The sequence below is a fragment of the Pecten maximus genome, chromosome 14, assembly GCF_902652985.1.
Source record: "Pecten maximus chromosome 14, xPecMax1.1, whole genome shotgun sequence".
In the NCBI taxonomy this organism is placed as follows: Eukaryota; Metazoa; Mollusca; class Bivalvia; order Pectinida; family Pectinidae; genus Pecten; species Pecten maximus.
The window spans coordinates 28192141-28214441 of NC_047028.1; the positions used below are offsets into that span (position 1 = coordinate 28192141).

The 22301-nt window shown below is 38.0% G+C and overlaps 1 protein-coding gene across 1 annotated transcript in view; it reads right to left on the bottom strand.

The window, feature by feature from the left end:
- The window catches only part of LOC117341637 (calpain-5-like), a 32878-nt gene extending 12182 nt beyond the window's left edge, over positions 1 to 20696 (bottom strand). The window contains exons 1-5 of the mRNA XM_033903496.1: positions 20348 to 20696; positions 7530 to 7710; positions 6520 to 6651; positions 1491 to 1693; positions 259 to 442 (exon numbers count right to left, since the gene is read on the bottom strand). Of these exons, the coding sequence (XP_033759387.1) occupies positions 259 to 442; positions 1491 to 1693; positions 6520 to 6651; positions 7530 to 7706 (696 nt within the window). The 5' untranslated portion in view covers positions 7707 to 7710; positions 20348 to 20696. The remainder of the gene's footprint in view (positions 1 to 258; positions 443 to 1490; positions 1694 to 6519; positions 6652 to 7529; positions 7711 to 20347) is intronic.
- Positions 20697 to 22301: the final 1605 nt, after the last annotated feature.

Sequence of the window (22301 nt, forward strand, 5' to 3'; positions counted from 1 at the left end):
ACCTTCAAAAACGTCGGTCATCGAAAACGGCATTTACCAAAGTTCAAATCAACCTTCAATGTTTCATTTCATCTATCTGATCATCTGTTGACGTTTCAATTAACAAATTTACCTTTTTCCAAAGAACAATAACGGTGTTTCTTATAAAAAATAAATGGCAGATTTGTTATAAAGATATTAGGGGATTCGATTTATAATCAACTTTTGACATTTTTTTACGAGAGAAAGCCAAAGGATATATATAGAGAGACGACCTACCCTGATGGAAGCGCTCATAAGAGATCTGTCTTCGAAGGACTTCCTGAGGATCTTGAAGAGTTTTTTCTTGTCTTCCTCGGAGCGATAGTCCTCCAGTTCTATCCCCTCACCTACCCCGCCAGTCATGTCCACCATAGCATCGCGAGCCTTCCCAGCAATCAGCGACTCGTAGTCACCGAACAACCTGATGACACCAAAGGGGTATTGTAGTATTTAAAGTAATCTAGATATATATTAAGTTATTCATATAATCCAATACATGATTTGTCACTATGATCATGTCAGGGTATCGGGACGACCATCAATGTACCATTGAAACGTTCTTTGTTTTTCAGCTCTGTAGGTATTTTTGACAAGGGGGTTAGCTGCGGCAGTGTAGAAGGGGCACACTGACTACTACGGGTAAGAATTCACTACAAGCAATATATAGAGGATATGGAATGGTTTCCCGTCATGACGAGGGACGTCAGGGGACGAGTCATAAAATTGTCTTCCTTTGTCAGTTATGTGTATATGCTATATATATTTTGAAATAAATAACATTGATACGCAAATGATGAAGGACGGTCTACATCGTAATCCTGCCTTTAATGATCTATGTGACAGGTGAAGAAATATAAATAATATGAAAATATAAAAAGCTTAATATTTTGAGTCCATAGGGTTTTAAAGCTGTGTTAGAGGTACTACGTCACCAGCGGCGTACACTACTTGTCGCGATTTTTTTAGTAATAACACCACTGTTGTAGAAATGTATCTAACACTAACCACTGACAAAAATAAAACGTCATAAAAATGATCCCTAAGAATTCGGAAAGTTACATTAAGAAAAAAAAAGAAGTAGAGAGCGACAAAATGTCTTTGGGATGCAATGCACTTTTATTTATTCACTTCTTTTGGAGAAAAAAATTAAGAAAATAGAGCATTATAGAGGTTGTTGATATTGTGAAGCATGAATCACAGAATCACAGTCTTAGTGTCGTTGAAGGCTTGGTTTAGCTTATTGATGACACTTAATCGTTTTTTTCTTTAAGGAGTAATGGTGACATCTCCATATATGGTTACATATCGGTTGCAACATGATTTTTATAACAAAAACATACACACTCCTATTGCTGTTTCCAATCGTTCATGATTGCTTTTTTTTGTCGGAGATGAAGCATATTTAACGCCCCTTCAACACGAATGTCAACACATGCATGCGTCTTATTGCAGATGAAAACTAAACGTACTTTGCATATGCTTTCTCTAGTAGTGCAGGCCAGAATTCGTTTCCGCTCTTGGAATGTGCAAAGATGAGTCTACCGTATCGGGTGGGGAGGTAGTCGTCGATGACAACGTCTAACCATTGGCCACATTGCCAGAACTTAAAGTGGAAAATACCGGCGTGCTTTTTCCCAGTCTGCCATTCTTGTTCCTCGGGGTCCGGCACGATCTGAAAATTACAATAGATTAGGATAATGGGCAGTTCTTATATCACAGCGACATCATACTGTAAATGAATTTATTTGAGGATTAATTAGATATGCAGTAAATACCAATCAGAACGTTTCTCAACATATATTAACGTGTTGTAGAACGGGCGCATTGACGACAACGGGTAAGAATTCACGACAAACAATAAATCGAGGGATTGAAAGGTATCATGTTGAACATAATCTATATTTCACGAGTATGACAGAATATCGATATTTTTACGAGTGCGAGGCACAAGTGAAACAATATCGATATATTCTGTCATATGAGTGAAATATATGTTATATTCAACGGAGAAACCATTCAATTTTCTTTTTATTGCATTTTTATGTTAAAAACTAAATTAAAAACATCGAAATATTAACCAAGTGTCAAAAAGTGCGGAAATCAGTAACATTATTCATGACGTTGTGTCTTTGTGACGTTACTCCACGTCAACATGACGGCGCCATTTTGAAAGGACTGATCAGCCCAATTGAAGCGTTTTCTGCTGTTATCGGAGAATCTGTGCATGGACAAGCTGCATTGTAACGTCAAGTGAGTATTTTTACAAAAAATCCAGTCCGAATATTTCAGAAATACAGAAAAATAACCCATCTACATGTGTCTGCCTTCGTTTCGATTGGGAAAAAATCGGCAAGTTTCAACAATGTGAATACAACGTTCGCTCTGATCGGTCAAAAACGGAAAACTAATGTTTTCACTACTCGATCACTGCAGTGAAAATGTAAGTTCTATCAGTTTGATAAATTTCTATACTCCACAAGCAAAAATGCAATAAATATTAATACTGTATTTTATTTCGCGTGTACGGACAAAGAACTAAATCAATGTATGTAACAACTGTACCGTGATTTCGAATACGACAGGGCATTAACTTGATGTGAGTTTCGAGTAGATTGTAAAATCGCTAGCATAGCACTCACGCACATATATTCAAATCATTATGTACATGAAACGTTTTATCTTCAGCGAGTGATCTTCCATATCATAAATATATAAACAACTGATAAGTCAATTAATTGATAGAGATATTACGCCATCAAAAAGTCTTATCGCAGGCCGTTTACAAGCTCTTTAATGAAATTGCCATTATAGATTCCTGTTTTATGCATAATTTTGTTATCAGAGTACGTTGTTTCAATTTCAATCTAGTTTTCGGAATTATTTGGCGTACTTTTTTATCATCTGGGTGCAGACAAATAAACCACACAAAACCGAACATACATATGATTAATGTTCGGTATTTTCCTTACGGATTTTGGTTTGAAGATGATTCAGAGAAGGATGGAATACTTTTAAGTATATTTTTATCGATGCCTGGCGCCTGTCAAGTGAAGAGAAGTTATGACGCCCTCGTTTATATATATATACAGAAATGCATCACGCGCTCTGCCAGGTTAAGATCGCACGCGCTTTACACACACGGACATAGACACCATTGGAAAGTATGCGTAGAAGTGTTAACTTCGATTTTTAAAAAAAACTTTATTACAGACATGATAGATGTTTCAGACGTGTTTCATTGCTGGCGTAAACAGCGGGGCGTGTATCGCCGACACCAGGCGGTATACATCACTGCATCACCAAACAGACGGGATTTGTAAGCACGCATGCGCCTGTCTAGTCTCTTAATTTGATACATATAAAATATTTCTCAATATTTTATCGCTCTTTGCTTAGTCAGAACTTTTTCTGTTTGCGTGCACTTTCCATATCGCTCCATCCCTGATGAACAAGCCTTGATTTGTTCTGTACAAGAAAGTTGAATTTTGATGAGTTTTATTCTTAAAGCAGCGTGAAACAAAATATTTTGTTTGACACTTTAATTTACGCTATCGGGTTATAAGTCTCCGAAATGCTCTAAAACAAATACCCCTCTACATATGACTCATCAATGCGTTACACACACCGAGTGAGACAGCTGTTTCTACTCCACAGATAACTATAGAGTGTGATCTGGCAGGAAAACGAAATAATTTCAAATCTGAATGTCAATTCTATTAAAATAATTCAATATCATTTCATCCTGTATGAAACTTTTATAATTCGTTCGTATTTCAATTGTTTTGATTACAACGATATGCCACTTTAAACACTGCAGAATTTCAAAGGACCGTGTCAAGACAAATAAAATAACAAACAAAAATATGCGTGGCAGTACCAACAATGTCAGCTGCCTGAATAATGTAAATAAACCGCTATCTGCGAAAATATACAAGGGAAAAAAAGTTAGCTATGTTGTTTATTCTTGGGCAGAAAAGATAAAAATGTGCATGATGTCAGCGAAATATTCACCAATAAATGTAAATTTAAAGACAAACTTCTCGTATGTCTGTCATTCTGACAAGAAAGGTTTGATACAGTCGACGAGACGACTCATTTTTCTTAGCAAGTGTTAGTTGCCAAAGCTACTCAATTACTGTCTGCGTCCAAGATAACACGTCATCATCTGTTCCCAAGAAACCCCTCATTATTGTCTATACTTGTATACCCAAGACAAGCCATCCTACCGTCTTTACCCAAGACAGTCCATCTTACCGTCTTTACCTAAGGCTGACCATCTTACCGTCTTACCCAAGACAGTCCATCTTTCCGTCTTTACATAAGACAGAGCATCTTACCGTCTATGCCAAATTGATGCCGAATTACCGTCTTTACCTAAGACAGAACATCATACCGTCTTTACCTAAGACAGAACATCATACCGTCTTTACCTAAGACACATCACATTACCGTCTATACCTAAGACACACTACATTTCCGTCTATAAATAAGACACAGCACATAACCGTCTTTAACTAAGACCCACCACATTACTGTCTATATCTAAGACAGACTACATCAGCATCAATACCTACCTAAGACAATCCACACTAACGTCTATACCTAAGACACAGCACACTACCGTTTATACCTTAGACACACCACAATATCGTCTATACCTTAGACACACCAGATTATTCACCTAAAATAGAACATCATACCGTCTTTACCTTAGACAGACTACATTACTGTATATACCTATGACACACCACATTACCGTCTATACCTAAGATATACCACATCACCGTCTATACCTAAAACACACCACATAACCGTCTATACCCAAGACAGACCACATCACCGTATATACCTAAGACACACCACATTACTGTCTATACCTAAGACACACCACATAACCGTCTATACCTAAGACACACCACATTACTGTCTATACCTAAGACACACCACATAACCGTCTATATCCAAGACAGACCACAGCAAAGTCTATACCTAAGACACACCACATAACCGTCTATACCCAAGACAGACCACATTACCGTCTATACCTAAGACACACCACATTACTGTCTATACCTAAGACACACCACATAACCGTCTATATCCAAGACAGACCACAGCACAGTCTATACCTAAGACACAACACATTACCGTCTATACCTAAGACACACCACATTACCGTCTATACCTAAGACACACCACATTACCGTCAATACCTAAGACACACCACATTACCGTCAATACCTAAGACACACAACATTACCGTCAATACCTAAGACACACCACATTACCGTCTATACCTAAGACACACCACATTACCGTCTATACCTAAGACACACCACATAACCGTCTATATCCAAGACAGACCACACATCACCGTCTATACATAAGACACAACACATTACCGTCTATACCTAAGACACAATACATTACCATTTAAACCTAAGACACACAACATTACCGTCAATACCTAAGAAACACCAGATTATTGTATATACCTAAGATACATCACATAACCGTCTATACCTAAGACATACCACATTACTGTCTATACCTAAGACACACCACATAACCGTCTATATCCAAGACAGACCACATAACCGTCTATACCTAAGACACCGCACATTACCGTATATACCTAAGACACACCACATTACCGTATATACCTAAGACACACCACATTACCGTCTATACCTAAGACACACCACATAACCGTCTATATCCAAGACAGACCACATAACCGTCTATATCCAAGACAGAACACATCATCGTCTATATCCAAAACAGACCACATCACCGTCTATACCTAAGACACACCACATTACTGTCTATACCTAAGACACACAACATTACTGTCTATAACTAAAGACACACCAGATTATTGTATATACCTATGATACATCACATTACCGTCTCTACCTAAGACACACCACATTACCGTTTATATCTAAGTCACACCACAAGACATGCCGCTTTAGCGTCTTTTCCTAAGACAGATTATATAACATGTGTCTATACCTTTGTTCAGAAATATCAACTAGGGAAGTCATGACCAGCACAAACACGAACTGTATTTATTCTTCCTACTAGAGTTAAACAGTTCATTGTGTCTGAAAATGATTAAGATAATCTGATAGACAACGGTGTCTTAAATGTCTGACTTTCAACACATGTGTTGGTATACCACATAAGAAACAAAAACACAGCTTGTAACCTGAGGATCAATCTTTAAGATGTATCAATACGAGAAGGCTTGAGAGGTTGTTAAAAGCTTGGTTGAAAGTTTTTCTCTGTAGACACTAAGACCCCGTAATCATCCTTGCCAAACCACCTATTGGATTTTACGTATAGAGACGTGTGCCAATTTCCACTGAGGAATGTAACAATATTTCTGGGGAAGTCTAGTATACTATACCAATTAAAGTATATTAGACTCCCCAAGAAACATTGTTACACGCTCCTGTACCAATTTCTAGCTTCACATTTATCATGTCCACACACCTTTTTCCAGAGTTTCGGATCCTCAGCGATGCAGGCGCACGCGGCTACAAACCAACAATTACCAAGACTGCCCTGGGAGAAATCGTCGGCACTCGCTCCCTCCGTAAAAAACTTCGGATTGGCACATATATCCTGAAAATAAGGAAATATATAACCACCATAGAAGACAATGGTACTCATACATAATCAAGAAGCCCTTGTTTTTACTTTCTTTATCTGCTGAATATTGATATACTGATTTTCTGCTCGTCCTTTACGGACTTCAAAAGATCTTGTAATAAATGCATTTAGCCATATATGGAAAGTGCTTTGGGAGCTTTAATTGTTTTGTTTTGTAAAAGTGATAATTTGTGTGTTTGTGTGCTAGGTTTATCGCCTCGTGAACAGCAAGGTTCATTTTCAGGCGGAGTCTCATTGTAGTAGTTAGTGACTACCTCATTCAACATACGTCGCGTCGCATACCGTTCAGAGCAATTAAGGTAAGTGTCTTGCTCACGGACACAACCACAACAACACAGACCGGCATGTTGCTCGACTTTCCGAGATACTCAAACTGACACGAGTAGGGAGTGTCTGACCACGGACCTCGGACCTTCACCTGATATCACGTGGTCAACGCTCTAACCGAGTTATCATGACCCTGTGTTAGTGATGAGTCGAATGACTTTGCAACATATCTATATAGTGATGCATGGATTGTGTTTACATACGGTGTGAATGAAATATTGATTTTTTTTTTTTATTATTAATTTTTTATTATTTTTTCTTCTTCTGATAAAATACACAATGTAAATACAACTGTGTATTGAATTAATTGTATATTTAATAAGCTAAACAAATGTGAGTGGACATATTTATGTATCAATAAAATTGAAAAAATGAAACCTTTAAGAACTGTAATAATAGAAATTAGCGATTGATATATTGAGAAAATGACATTAGAACATTTTGTTTTTATAAATTTATTGAAAATAAAAAGAGTTAGTAAATTTTTAGAACAATAAACTCACACTGGGTCTTTTCCAGACGATATCGGCTGGGGCAGGCCGACTGAAGAATAGGGAGGCTCCGGAGGGCGGGAACTCCTTGTCAACAAATAATTTATCAGCACGTGAGCACGAGCTTTTGATCTTGTAGTACTTTTGTCCTTTATATGGCATTGTAGTATCAGCAAGTCCAAGTACCATGATTCTGAAAAATAAAGGTTTCATGTTACCAAAAATACCATTGCGGATGAATCTATGGTATATGTACGTTGTGTATTGGAGCAGGTAGTCCGAATGATTCTTACTGTAATTGGCGAATATGGTAGAACTCTTTGATACAATGTATGTCGAAACGCGAAATTGAGCACACCACCCGGTTTGGAGTCGCACGTCTTAGCAGACTGATTTGAAATTTACAACTGAGTGTGCCAACACAAATCAGATAGTTACTTGTAGCAATAATATGATCATCTACTTACAGAATCGTTCGGGCTATCGAGCAGAAGACACTTTTCAAACAAACACATACAACAATCAAAAGGCTCACCAACACTCGTAGGTATTAAATCGAGAATAGAGGTATCTTGGCCACACCTTCACCTGAATGTAGACTTGTTGAAGCTGCGTTTATGATGTAATGAATACATTCAGCGATTTTTATGCATTGTAAATCAGCAACCACAACATTCACACAAACGCCATTGTGACCGATTATGCTACAGACAGCAGAATGTATTTAACAGCTCCGAGCCGCTCGGTTATCGCTAGTAGCTGCAAAATGTCTAGACAACGTCAACACAAAACGAATTTGCTATTTCGATTAAAAACGGAGACGAAATGTCTTGTAGGGCGAGAAATTTGTCGAAGTACTGTACGATAGATATTTAGCATGTAAATAACTTCCATACGGTTTTACCCTGAAAATACCCTTGTTTAAATTCTAAACAGAACTTTCAATTTAAAATATGTCTTTAAGCTGTATAGAGAACCGTATGTTATCTAAAGTTTCAATAGGCCACCAATTTCTTATAAATGTAGGTTTCAATCTGAATATATTTCATTCAGGGAAAACATCGGCCTATATGACATTAACTATCAAGGATGAAAAATTCGGTATTAATTCAATATTTTCGGAGTAAGCTCCAGCCTATTGTTTCAATCTCAATAAACAGATGAAAACCAAGCCAATTTGTACAGTGTAGTCGATTATCAAGAATGAAAACGTAGGTTTCAAATTCAATATTTTTGAAGAAAACACTAGTTTATTGTTTTAATTTAAATGATTCTGAGAAACAATACACTACTGATTTTTATCGACAATGTGAAAAGTCTCCATGGATTAGTCCGAGAAAGATTATCCGACCTGACAGATCACTTGGACAATATTGTACTCCTTCAACTTAATTATCATCTCATAAATCACCGAAAATCTATCCGCATTGTCCGAGTCCTAGCTCCTTACTGATTCCAAAACATGGTGTCGGGACTTAGACGGCCAACTCTGTAGTGCTTTAATATCGAAATGCACCGGAAATTACGCTTATATAAAGTAATGTCAATCGGAAAACCATTCGGGCCTTTCCGTCATATCTCGGGGGAAAAAACACCTCCGGCTTTTCTCGGGGTGTTTTTCCGAAAATATTGACGATAAAACCCGATTGGTTTTCCGATTTGCTTAATGCAGTGGATATTATCACAATGGTACACTGAAGGTAGCAGTGTATACCATGGAAATAAAAGCGAAGTACACTGATGTGCACGTTCACTAGATCCGCACTACAAAGCATACCGTACTTAATACTATTCTTGCGTACTTACAATATTTCTAGTATTTAATACATTTTGCACAACTGAATTTCAGTACGAAAGAAAAGATAGAACCAAGTGGTCAAAATCGGATTTTTTTTACCCCGTTTTCAATTTTAGTCATATTGGTCCAATTACCAAAGTTGGCATTACAAAATGCATTTCCTTTTAAACGTACATGTATAACGTACATTTGTGCATATTACTAGACTGGCCACAGACCCTAAGTCATTTTTGTAAAGAATTGCGAAGCTAAATTCTAATACTAGATTATCTCCCCCTAGTTTGGAACTTGGGTCCAGAATCAGACATATCCGAGGGACCAAAATCATAAAGCTCAATTTTATTTATAATCTGAATATTCTAGAGACAGGGAGCCAGTCTAACATATTACCTACAAATGTAACGTAAGATGTAATTTCCTAAAGCCAAAAGGCCGGATGACTGCATAGTTACCAAAAGGAATTTCCCCTTTAATACCAACCACCCTTTCATCAGACGAGGTGTTCGGGTGGTACAGTGATAGCACATTTGCCTTTCCACTAAGCGGCCGGGGTTCAAATACCCGATCGGACGTGAAAAGGTATGGGGTAAGATCTCTCGCGCTTCAATCCGGGCCCACAAAGGTGATTAATATAAGTTTGTATACGTTGTAGAATAAATAAAGTTTTTTTTTTACCGGACGAAGTTGACTATGCAAACAATAGGAATCAACGTAAGTTATTCCGGTTAGCCGGAGGTGGGGTGGGGTGGGGAGGAGGAGGGGTGTGTAAATCTATAGGATGTGGACGATCTTAAATAAAAAAAGAAATTGTTTAGCTACTTTAACACAACAAGGCGTGAACTCTTGCATAATAGTTGATAACAGACATAGTTTATTCACAGTATACATACCTACATGTACATGTACCATATTTCTTGTTACAAACTCACAGTGATTGTATAGTGTCTTCTGTTTATACAATACTCTAATGTCTATCCTAACTGGCCCCGTGTTTTTGTTTGTCTGGGTACACTGTCATGTGCAAGTCTTGTACAATAAAGCTTTCTCTGTGTCTCTCTCCTCATTCTATCTCTGCCCTCCTGTATCTCCCCTCATTCCATCTCTGCCCTCTTGTCTCTCCCTTCATTCTATCTCTGCCCTTCTGTCTCTCTCCTCATTCTATCTCTGCCCTTCTGTCTCTCCCGTCATTCCATCTCTGCCCTCTTGTCTCTCCCCTCATTCTATCTCTGCCCTTCTGTCTCTCTCCTCATTCTATCTCTGCCCTCCTGTCTCTCTCTCTCTCTTGTCTCTCCCTCCTGTATCTCTCCTCATTCCATCTTTGCCCTCCTATCTCTCTCTCCTGTCTCTCCCCTCACTCTATCTCTGCCCTTCTATCTCTCTCTCTCTTGTCTCTCCCTCCTGTATCTCTCCTCATTCCATCTTTGCCCTCCTATCTCTCTCTCCTGTCTCTCCCCTCACTCTATCTATGCCCTTCTATCTCTCTCTCTCCTGTCTCTCCCTCCTGTCTCTCCCCTCATTCCATCTTTGCCCTCCTGTCTCTCCCCTCGTTCTATCTCTGCCCTCCTGTCTCTCTCTCTCCCTCCTGTCTCTCCCCTCATTCTACCCTTTTCTCCTGTCTCTCCCCTCATTCTATCTTTGCCCTCTGTCTCTCCTCTTCCCTCCTGTCTCTCCCTCCTGTCTCTCCCCTTCTCCTCCTGTCTCTCCCTCCTGTATCTCTCATTCTATCTTTGCCCTCCTATCTCTCTCTCCTGTCTCTCCCCTCACTCTATCTTTGCCACCTCTCTCTCTCTCTCTCTCTCTCTCTCTCTCTCTCTCTCTCTCTCTCTCTCTCTCTCTCTCTCTCTCTCTCTCTCTCTCTCTCTCTCTCTCGTCATTTTATCTCTCTCCCCTCCTGTCCCTCCCCTCACTCTATCTCTGCCCTCCTGTCTCTCTCTCCTGTCCCTCCCCTCACTATCTCTCCCCTCCTTTCTCTCTCGTCATTTTATCTCTCTCCCCTCCTGTCTCTTTCCCCTGTCTGTCCCTCGAACTTGGTTTGTTGACTGGTTTTACGTCCCTGCTGTGTTCAGGGATTATCAAAAAACTTAGTTGAAATGATATATTTAAAAAAGACAAATAACGTAGAAGGGAAAGAGAAATTCTCTTAAAAATAAATTGTCTATATGTTTTAGGTAAGATGAAAAAAAAATGTAGAAAATATCAGTACAACCCCACCCTCAGCCCCACCGCACACCCTCCCCGCACAATGAAGAAATTGTGAATGTAATTAGCTTCGACAATAACAAAATTAGCATTAAGTCGGCCAGGACCCAAATCAGAAAACTGCAATCCGATGTGACAAACTGTAACGCGAAAATTCAGAGTGAAATTGCCGAAGTGAAACAATGTATGCAACAGAAATTAAAATTCAAAGACCTCAAGATCAACATCATGGAATACGATTTATATCAAATCACAGAAGACTATAACGCCATCAGAAATCAAAATGACAATTTCTCTTCTGAAATATATTAACTGAAAGCTGAAATTACACGACTAGAAAAAAGTATAATGTAGTTGCAATTCCAGTTACAATACATCGCGTCCCATCAAGCCACCGTCATCAGGAGTGCTTCCAAGCAGAAGCGTCACATCCACGACGCAAAACAGTCAAGACCACGTGCAAGTAATGAAGAAATGAACGCCTGTGTAGAGTTTACAACTCTGGTAACTTAGAAGATGAATATCACTTTCTCTTAATTTGTCCAAATTTTTAAACTTTAAGATCAAGATGTATTGAAAAGGACTTCTGGAAAAAACCATCAGTATTCATATTCCAATTAATTTGTACAAGCTTTAAAGCTTTAAAAATGTTATGTTAATATATATTTGATGTAACGCAATATTAAGGGAAAACATAATATAACATCTAAATTTGTTCACAGATTTGTCCATTCTCTATATTGATACTTCACTGCTATATTGAAGTGACCGTCAATGTATTAATTGTAATATATATGTTATATATACTGATGAGCTGTAAAGCTTAAAGTCAATAAAATGAATTGTAGTAATAACGCACGCTGAAGACATCACAGTGGCCATTTGAACACTGCACGTGCATTTCGATTACGTAATGAACTCTTACTTCCCATAAAACAGCGAACAGCACCCAACATACGTCTATTTTTGAAACTGGAAGGAATTATCACAAGGGAATTGTGATAAAAAAGTAAAGTGCAAAAACTGACTCCGACTGTTTTTAATTTAAATTTATTTGTGATCATGTTAATTTAGTACATTTTGTAATTAAATAAACATTTCGCAAAATAGGTTTCTTAGACGTTACAAATAGCGACATCTGTCGCATAAATATCTCATACTTTACCTGTGTTTTATTTAACTTTGATATGCATGCTTTGTAAGCAGTCCTGGACTTCGTAAGGGACACATCGGGTTTAGTTTTGATTTTCCGTCATAGCCCGCCATACAAGTCAGAAAGTTATCTTACATTAAATTTCAATGTTAAACTGATCCAGCTCTTTCCTCTTCATTCCAACGGAACAAACAGCGAAAAAATCTATATATTTTATAATACCGCTTATTACCAAATATATATATTATATAACACAACTTATTACCAAATCTATATATTTTATAACACCGCTTATTACCAAATCTATATGTTATATAACACCACTTATTACCAAATATATATATTATATAACACCACTTATTACCAAATCTACATATAATATAACACCGCTTATTACCAAATCTATATATTATATAACACCGCTTATTACCAAATCCATATATTATATAACACCGCTTATTACCAAATCTATATATTATATAACACCGCTTATTACCAAATCTATATATCATATAACACCGCTTATTACCAAATCTATATATTATATAACACCGCTTATTACCAAATCTATATATTATATAACACCACTTATTACCAAATCTATATGTTATATAACACCGCTTATTACCAAATCTATATATCATATAACACCGCTTATTACCAAATCTATATATCATATAACACCGCTTATTACCAAATCTATATATTATATAACACCGCTTATTACCAAATCTATATATTATATAACACCGCTTATTACCAAATCTATATATTATATAACACCGCTTATTACCAAATCTATATTATATAACACCCTTATTACCAAATCTATATATCATATAACACCGCTTATTACCAAATCTTTATATTATATAACACCAGCTTATTACCAAATCTATATATTATATAACACCGCTTATTACCAAATCTTTATATTATATAACACCACTTATTACCAAATCTATATATCATATAACACCGCTTATTACCAAATCTATATATTATATAACACCGCTTATTACCAAATCTATATATCATATACCACCGCTTATTACCAAATCTATATATTATATAACACCGCTTATTACCAAATCTATATATTATATAACACCGCTTATTACCAAATCTATATATTATATAACACCGCTTATTACCAAATCTATATATCATATAACACCGCTTATTACCAAATCTATATATTATATAACACCACTTATTACCAAATCTATATATTATATAACACAGCTTATTACCAAATCTACATATCATATAACACCGCTTATTACCAAATCTATATATCATATAACACCGCTTATTACCAAATCTATATATTATATAACACAACTTATTACCAAATATATATATCATATAACACCGCTTATTACCAAATCTATATATTATATAACACTGCTTATTACCAAATATATATATCATATAACACCGCTTATTACCAAATCTATATATCATATAACACCGCTTATTACCAAATCTATATATTATATAACACCGCTTATTACCAAATCTATATATTATATAACACCACTTATTACTAAATCTATATATTATATAACACAGCTTATTACCAAATCTATATGTTATATAACACAACTTATTACCAAATCTATATATTATATAACACCGCTTATTACCAAATCTATATATTATATAACACAGCTTATTACCAAATCTATATATTATATAACACCGCTTATTACCAAATCTTTATATTATATAACACCACTTATTACCAAATCTATATATTATATAACACCGCTTATTACCAAATCTACATATTATATAACACCGCTTATTACCAAATCTATATATTATATAACACAGCTTATTACCAAATCTATATATTATATAACACCGCTTATTACCAAATCTATATATTATATAACGCGTTTTATTACCAACTCATCATCTTTCCTCCAGTTCCAACATTCCAATCCATATATACCATGAAATTACAATTTCTTATTTGATGCTGAGGTGCTGGTAAAAATATTACGATCATCTGTAGATTTTGCTATCCATACACGTTTGTCAATGGTTGATCCAGCATTGCTTTATCTTAACCGTATCATAAAAAACAACAATTCATTGCAAGATAAAATGAAGATTAATCTGTATTTCGATACTACGTGTGTCTCTTTAACACACAAGACATTTCAACGCGTGTTTTTGGAAAACCCCGAAAAAGATATTTCAGGCCCCGCAATCCACTGTTGATATGGACAGACTACCTATTATTATTCAGGAGATTTTTGTTTGGGAAGTTCTCCCCGAATTCTTTAATCTTGAGTCACACGTTTTTAGTGTGTGTTATCGAGGCGTGTATTGGTGTTTATCTCTGATAACTTTCCTCAGGCATAGGAGGGTCCAACCCATCACCCGGCGAGCAGTAAGTATAACTACATGTACATCGGAGTTGTAATCACGACTTGCAGACACACACACATATATATATATTGGCCCTTTTCATCCTTTGTGGAAACTTCGTAAATCTCGTAAGTTAGGTTTAGAAATGTCTTAGCTTTACTTGCGACGTCTAACAAATCAAAAACTTCGGATTGGAACTCCTTCATAATAGATTTTTGAAAGCCCCTTAAATCGTTAAAAGCAGTTTTCAATGATCGAAATGAAACCTTTTTGTGTAAGTGAACAAATTAAAGATATCTTTTAGAAAACATGATCTTTAGTGACGTGCTTTGTTTTTTAAAACAGATATTCACTACATCATATGTCAAACTTCAGATACAAAAAAAATCAAAATTTATATCAGCGACGACAAAAATGATATCACATATAAACTATGCAATTATAGCGAGTTTACAGCACGTGCCAGCTACATATATACTGCTCGTGAAATGCACGTGCCATCTCGTTAATAGCAAGACCGATGAGAGAAGACAAACACGTATCGCGAACTATGTACTATATTTAGATATTTCATTAAACAAATATCCCAGCTACCAAGTTTGTTGGAGCTGGAACGGGTCACGAACAACGACGACCATTAACCTGAAAGTGTTGGCGTTATCATCTACTCCTTTCATTTTGTGTAAACAAGCTGGTGAGTGAGAGGCGTAGCATTTTTTAGGCTTCAAACCACATGGTAATGCAGATATAAATATTTCCACATGTTAAGAAATATGCATAATTATTTAAAACAGTCTGAAGATTATATTTACAGTCAACACGTGTGAATTCATCATAAACAAAACGCACACATGGAAGAATCCAAAGTGTTTCGTATATTTGTAAGGATGAGGAACATTGTCAGTACATTTGTACATTGTTAGATCGTACGTTACCAGAACAAAAGTCAAGTAAAACTGGATTTAAAGTCGGTACATATATAAAATATGGCAACACAAGCCGTCCAGGCTTTTACAACCGACTATATAACAAATAAAACTATAATGATAATAAAAAAATGAAATTTACAAACATTTAATGTACAAGCATGTTTAGCGATTTGGAATGTCAGTTTTTTACAGCGTAACTATACAGTTTATAGTAATAGTAGTAATAATGTAAATTCAGGTAACAGGCAATATAAACTAAAATCCCTGTAACAAAATTGGATATAACCGGTTTTGTCAGTTGACATAAGGAGGTATTATCATAAAAACCACTGTAAGACTCATTGGCCGTAAACAGGTACCATTTCTCCCCGCTAGACGTTCGCTATTTCTGTTCGACTGGCTCCCTCATTGAAAGGACATGCACAATATATCCCACTCAACCTAATTCGCCGGGCAAAAACTATCACAAGTTTTGACAATGCACTAGTCTTTAGACTCGTTAGTGCATAAATGCATCTAATAACACATGCTGCTATTATTTTATTAGATTTAGGAACATTGAGATGGTACAAAAGTGGCGAGTACAATGTCGTTGAACTGTCTTCACTTAGCGAGATTTCTCCTTTATTCTAGTGGTAGGATATCAGCTCAGAGACCGAAAGGTTCCTGGTTCGAAACCCGGCGCGGGCTTCGTTACTCCTTTATGTTATATGCGAAACCTACGTCGGGCAGTTGCCTGGCACTGACCGTAGGCCGTTGGTTTTTCTCCGGGTACTCCGGCATTCCTCCACCTCCAAAACCTGACACGTCCTTAAATGACCCTGGCTGTTAATAGGACGTTGAATATATTCGGTGCCAATCCAAGTGAAACGTATAAGAGATTGAAAGGCTTCATTCCTTAGAGCTATATCGCCTGATTGTGGTTGTCTTCGGGGGATGAAGATGTTGTGATTGAGGGTGTAGTGTAAAGATCGAGAGTATAGCCTAAGGTACGGTGGCTGATTTGGGCCATTTCGTCCTTTCGTCAGTCGAAAAGACGAGAATGAAAGTCGCTAATTTGCGTGCATTTATTTCGTCTTTTCGCGTATGATGTTTCATCTTTTCGGGGCGAAAAGACGAAATTCAAGTTTTGTTCATTTTCATCTTTTCGGGGTAAAAAGACGAAATTTAAAAACCTTAATTTTCGGGGCGAAAAGACGAAAGGACGAAATAGCACAAATTAGCCACCGTACTAAGGTCATCATACTCACTAAGAATAGCGAGATTTCCCCTTGAGCCTGGAAGCAGGATGTCCGCTCGGAAAGCTAGAGGTCGCTAATTTGAAACCCGGCGCGGGCAGGGTATTTTTCATTACCCCTTTCTATTACAATCACAGGTACCCAATGAGTATCACAGGGAGCTGATACAACACCGCTCACATTGCTACATGTGGTCCTGTTTAATATGATTCTCAAGAACGTCCTCGTTGACGAGATATTTATGAGAAATAACGCACTTTCTGCTGTCATTGTGTCATTATGTCGTAATGCAGAAATCAAGTAGATATCATAATATACACGACCCGTGCATTCTCGCACAGCGTTCTACATAGTAAGGGAGGCCGGTTGATAAGTTGCAGTGTATCATATAGCTAGCAATTGCTACGGCAGTGGTTCACCAATTGACATAACGAAAATAGCCTGTACGTGTATGTATACACAGCAATGCAAGAGGTACGATATTGCTACGTAAACAAACCACCCACTGATTAGCTCTTACATCAATCACACATATAATGGGCTCCGTTCGTTAACACGACAAAGCCATGTTCTAGCGTAGTGACATCTATACCATCTACAACAAACCGACCCATGTAACAGAATAGATCCATGTCGGAGTTTACAACTATATTCCTCTGTGTTTTCCTCGTAAACATGTACACATACATTTGTACGTGTGAGGATGTGTATCTGTATGTATATTTATTCCGGGTTTGCACGTTCTCACGCATGTCCGTCCGTCCGTCCGTCCGCTCGTCTGTCTGTCTGTCTGTGTTAGTACAGTTGTGAAATATTCTTTTCTGCTGTGCGATGCCACTGTCGAGTTGTCTAGAGAGTCTGATCCCACGATATAGGGTAGCAGGGTAGATGAGTAGCCACGTGCTGATGTCACTGATATGGCCTCGAATGTTGGCTAAGCCGGGGTTTCCATGATAGGGAAACGAATGCTGGCTAAGCTGGGCCTCCATGATAGGGACACGAGCGCTGGCTAAGCTGAAGTTTCCGTGATAGGACCACGGATGCTGGCTAACCTGGGATCTCCATGACAGGGACACGAGCGCTGGCTAAGCTGGGTTCTCCGTGACAGGGACACGAGCGCTGGCTAAGCTGGGCCTCCATGATAGGGACACGAGCGCTGGCTAAGCTGGTGTGTCCGTGATAGGACCGTTAATGTGAACTTTGTTAAGCTAGGATTTCCGTAATAGAACCATGAACGCTGTCCAAGCTGGGGTTTCCGTAATGGGGCCGCGATCGCTGGCTAAGCAGGAGTTTCTAAATTGGGCCGCGAACGTTGGCTAAGCTGGGGTTTCGGTAATAGGACCGAGAACGCTGGCTAAGCTGGTGCCTTTGTGATAGGGCCACGGACGCTGACTGATCAACTGACGTTTCCGTGATAAGCCTGCCCACACTGGTTATCGTTACGCGAACGCAGGTTTCACCGACGTCATGAACGTAGACAGGTATTTTTTAGCCACGGTGGAATAAAAACACTTTGGAGATGAATTCTGGAAAACGTACTGGAAACTCTGCTAGTAAAGTCTAATTTCGGTTGTGGCAATATTACCAATGAGACTGTTAGAGCTCAGTCAGTAGGGTATTGGATTAACGCATCTAGAGTTACTTCCCTTACTTCTTGAAACCTGACAGCCGATGTGGCCCGAGACTATTAGATTCCTACCCCGGGTAGGTTTACAAGAACAACCATCTGCGGAACTTTCTTTTTCATATATTCATTTTCACTAGGCTTTCACAGACACATTTTCATGCAAGGCTTTCACACATCCACATCCATATCCGCATCCTCATCCTCATCCTCATCATCGTCATCACTCTCATCCTCCCCATCCTCATCCTCATCCTCATCATCATCATCATCATCATCATCCTCCCCATCCTCATCATCATCCTCATCATTTCATAATGACATTACCATTCAATCACTGCATCAACATAAGTCCATCACTACAAACTACACTCTGTCTGACGACCAATGTGTTAGCGACCTTGAGCGTGACACTTATCCCCAGTCTGCATTCACATCAACTATAAATGCCAAGTCTCAAAGTTCACAGCCCGAGTACATTATGTATTGTATGTACATGTACAGAAAATTGATGATATTTTCGTTATTGAAAAATCTCTTTCAAAATGGCATGAAAGTCATTAACATAATTCAACAATGCACGTATGTAGTAAAATTGAGGGGGGCAGTGAAATCAAAAGCAAAATAAATACGATTTGTACGTTTTCGTAGGTTCATTAACAAGCGATATAGTTTTTAGCAATGTAAAAAAAATAAATTAAAAAAATAAAATAAAATAAAAAACAAAGCACAGGAACTTGGCACAAATCCACAATTACGCAGTCCGTACTTATCTCATGTAATACGACCTTCGTGTTAGAAAGTTTACATGGAGACCCTGTGGTTAAATGCGTCTCTCAACGATAAGACCACAGGGGATTGGCATGAATTCCCAAGCTACGGTCCATGCATATGCATGTAATATGTATCGTGGGTTGGTAATTCGTGCCAGGTTCCTGTGTATATGGCGTTACGACGTGCTACATTGTTACAGGTGCACTGTATGATCACAGGGGCATGATTATTTGTTAGAGTTTAGGAGTATTGGCTGTGTTAACAAATTCCAGGATCCCTGTGGAAGTGATTATAGAAAATTTCACCAGGTTGGAGAGTTTTAATAACGAAATGTGCATTTAGAAATGGACACATTTAGCTGAGACAAAGTATTTTAACGAACTAGCTAGTACATACATGTTAAATTTCTTATCACCTGATCAGCTGAAAACCTTTTAACGGGAAAGATAAGAGACGCACTTTAGCTTAAACAAAAACGTATAGATTATACTGCTTATCGAGCGGTAGATAATTTGTCGTACATGTACATATATACTTACACAATTATACAGAAAATAAAAACGAGTAAGTATTCTGATTGAAGTTTTCAGGATTTCCAAAGATGATGAGATATTTTCATAAAATATTTGGTAAACGTAAAGAACTTTTATCTACAGGAAATTCATTTGTAGGATTCATATTCGTAGTTTTAGCATAACTACTGCAAAGTTTCGTGGCTATCAATTAGTCCTACCTTACACCTGGCTTCGCCTTTGTCTGTAGATGGGAATAGCTCTCGAAGCACTTATTCACCCTCCGGGATCTAACTCCACTCCGGTCGGTGTAGGAAACGACAGTTCAGTGTAAACTGAACGTCCACATTAGAGGAAATGAAACTCCGAAAGTTCAGTGACGTGAACGCACGATCGTTTGCACGTGAGTCATGCCAAACTGTGAATAAATAAAGGATTCAAAGTTTGGTCGGTGGAGTACAGCCGCCGGAGCTGGTAGAGCTCATGCCATATCTCCGACATTATCGCTAGTCATGCCAACATCGTTATGTATGTGTAACATGCGTGGAGGACGACCAGGAAGCTAAACATTGGGTTAAACCTTTTGTCGGTCTACCGGATTCCGTACACCCGTACACCGGATTCCGTACACCCGTACACACGGATTACGTACGTGTACTCGTGGTTAGAGCGGTCATACCTGCTGGTTGTCTTACACATGTATATAACAATATGTAAATTCTCATAGGCGTTGGAATGCGGAGGAGAATAGACTTACAGGGGCTAATAGATTCCGATTTACTCCATACCGTCATGGTAAGAAATGGGTAATTACTTTTAGGACGGTATTAATTGGTCTAACTAAATTAGGTCAGAATCGGCAACACTTTTAACTAACGGATAAGGACAGACTCAACGACTTAAGTTGATTCTTAACAAGCAGGTCATAAGCTGTATTCATTCTTACTAACGGATTTAGTACAGCCTCGGCCTTATTTCATACGAACGGAAATAAGACAGACTCGTACTAACGGAATTGTGACAGACTCAGTCAACTGTTTATCGTATTGACGAAACTAAGAGTCGGCCTTGTTTTGTACACAAGTACTTAATGCATAAGGACGAACTCGTTAGTATTTTGTACTTACGGAATTAGGACATACTCGACCTTACTTCGAGAAAACAGCTTAAGGACCGACTCCGTCTTACAAACGGAATTAGGACAGACTCGGCCTTACTTGAGATAACAGATTTAGGACCGACATCGTCTTACTTCTTACTAACGGAATTAGGACCGACTCCATCTTATTTCTTACTAACAGATTTAGGACCGACTCCATCTGACTTCTTACTAACGGAATTAGGACCGACATTGTCTTACTTCTTACTAACGGAATTAGGACCGACTCCATCTTATTTCTTACTAATAGATTTAGGACCGACTCCGTCTTACTAACAGAATTAGGACAGACCCGACCTTACTGCGAGATGATAGATTTAGGACCGACTCCATCTTACTTCTTACTAGCAAAATTAGGACAAACTCGACCTTACTTCGAGATAATAGATTTAGGACCGACTCCGTCTTACTTCTTACTAGCGGAATTAGGACATACTCGGCCTTACTTCGAGATAACAGATTTAGGACCGGTTTCGTCTTACTTCTTACTAAAGGAATTAGGACAGACTCGGCCTTACTTCGAGATAACAAATTTAGGACCGACTTCGTCTTACGTCTTACTAACGCAATTAGGACAGACTCGGCCTTACTTCGAGAAAAACAGATTTAGGACCGACTCCGTCTTACTTCTTACTAACGTAATTAGGACAGACTCGGCCTTACTTCGAAATAACAGATTTAGGACCGGCTTCGTCTTAATTCTTACTAAAGGAATTAGGACAAACTCGACCTTACTTCGAGATAATAGATTTAGGACCGACCCCGTCTTACTTACGGAATTAGGACAGACTCGACCTTACTTGGATATAACAGATTTAGGACCGACTCAATCTTACTTCTTACTAAAGGAATTAGGACAGACTCGGCCTTACTTCGAGATAACAAATTTAGGACCGACTCCGTCTTACTTCTTTCTAACGGAATTAGGACAGACTGGACCTTACTTCGAGATAACAAATTTAGGACCGACTCCATCTTACTAATTACAAACGGAATTAGGACCGACTCCATCTTAT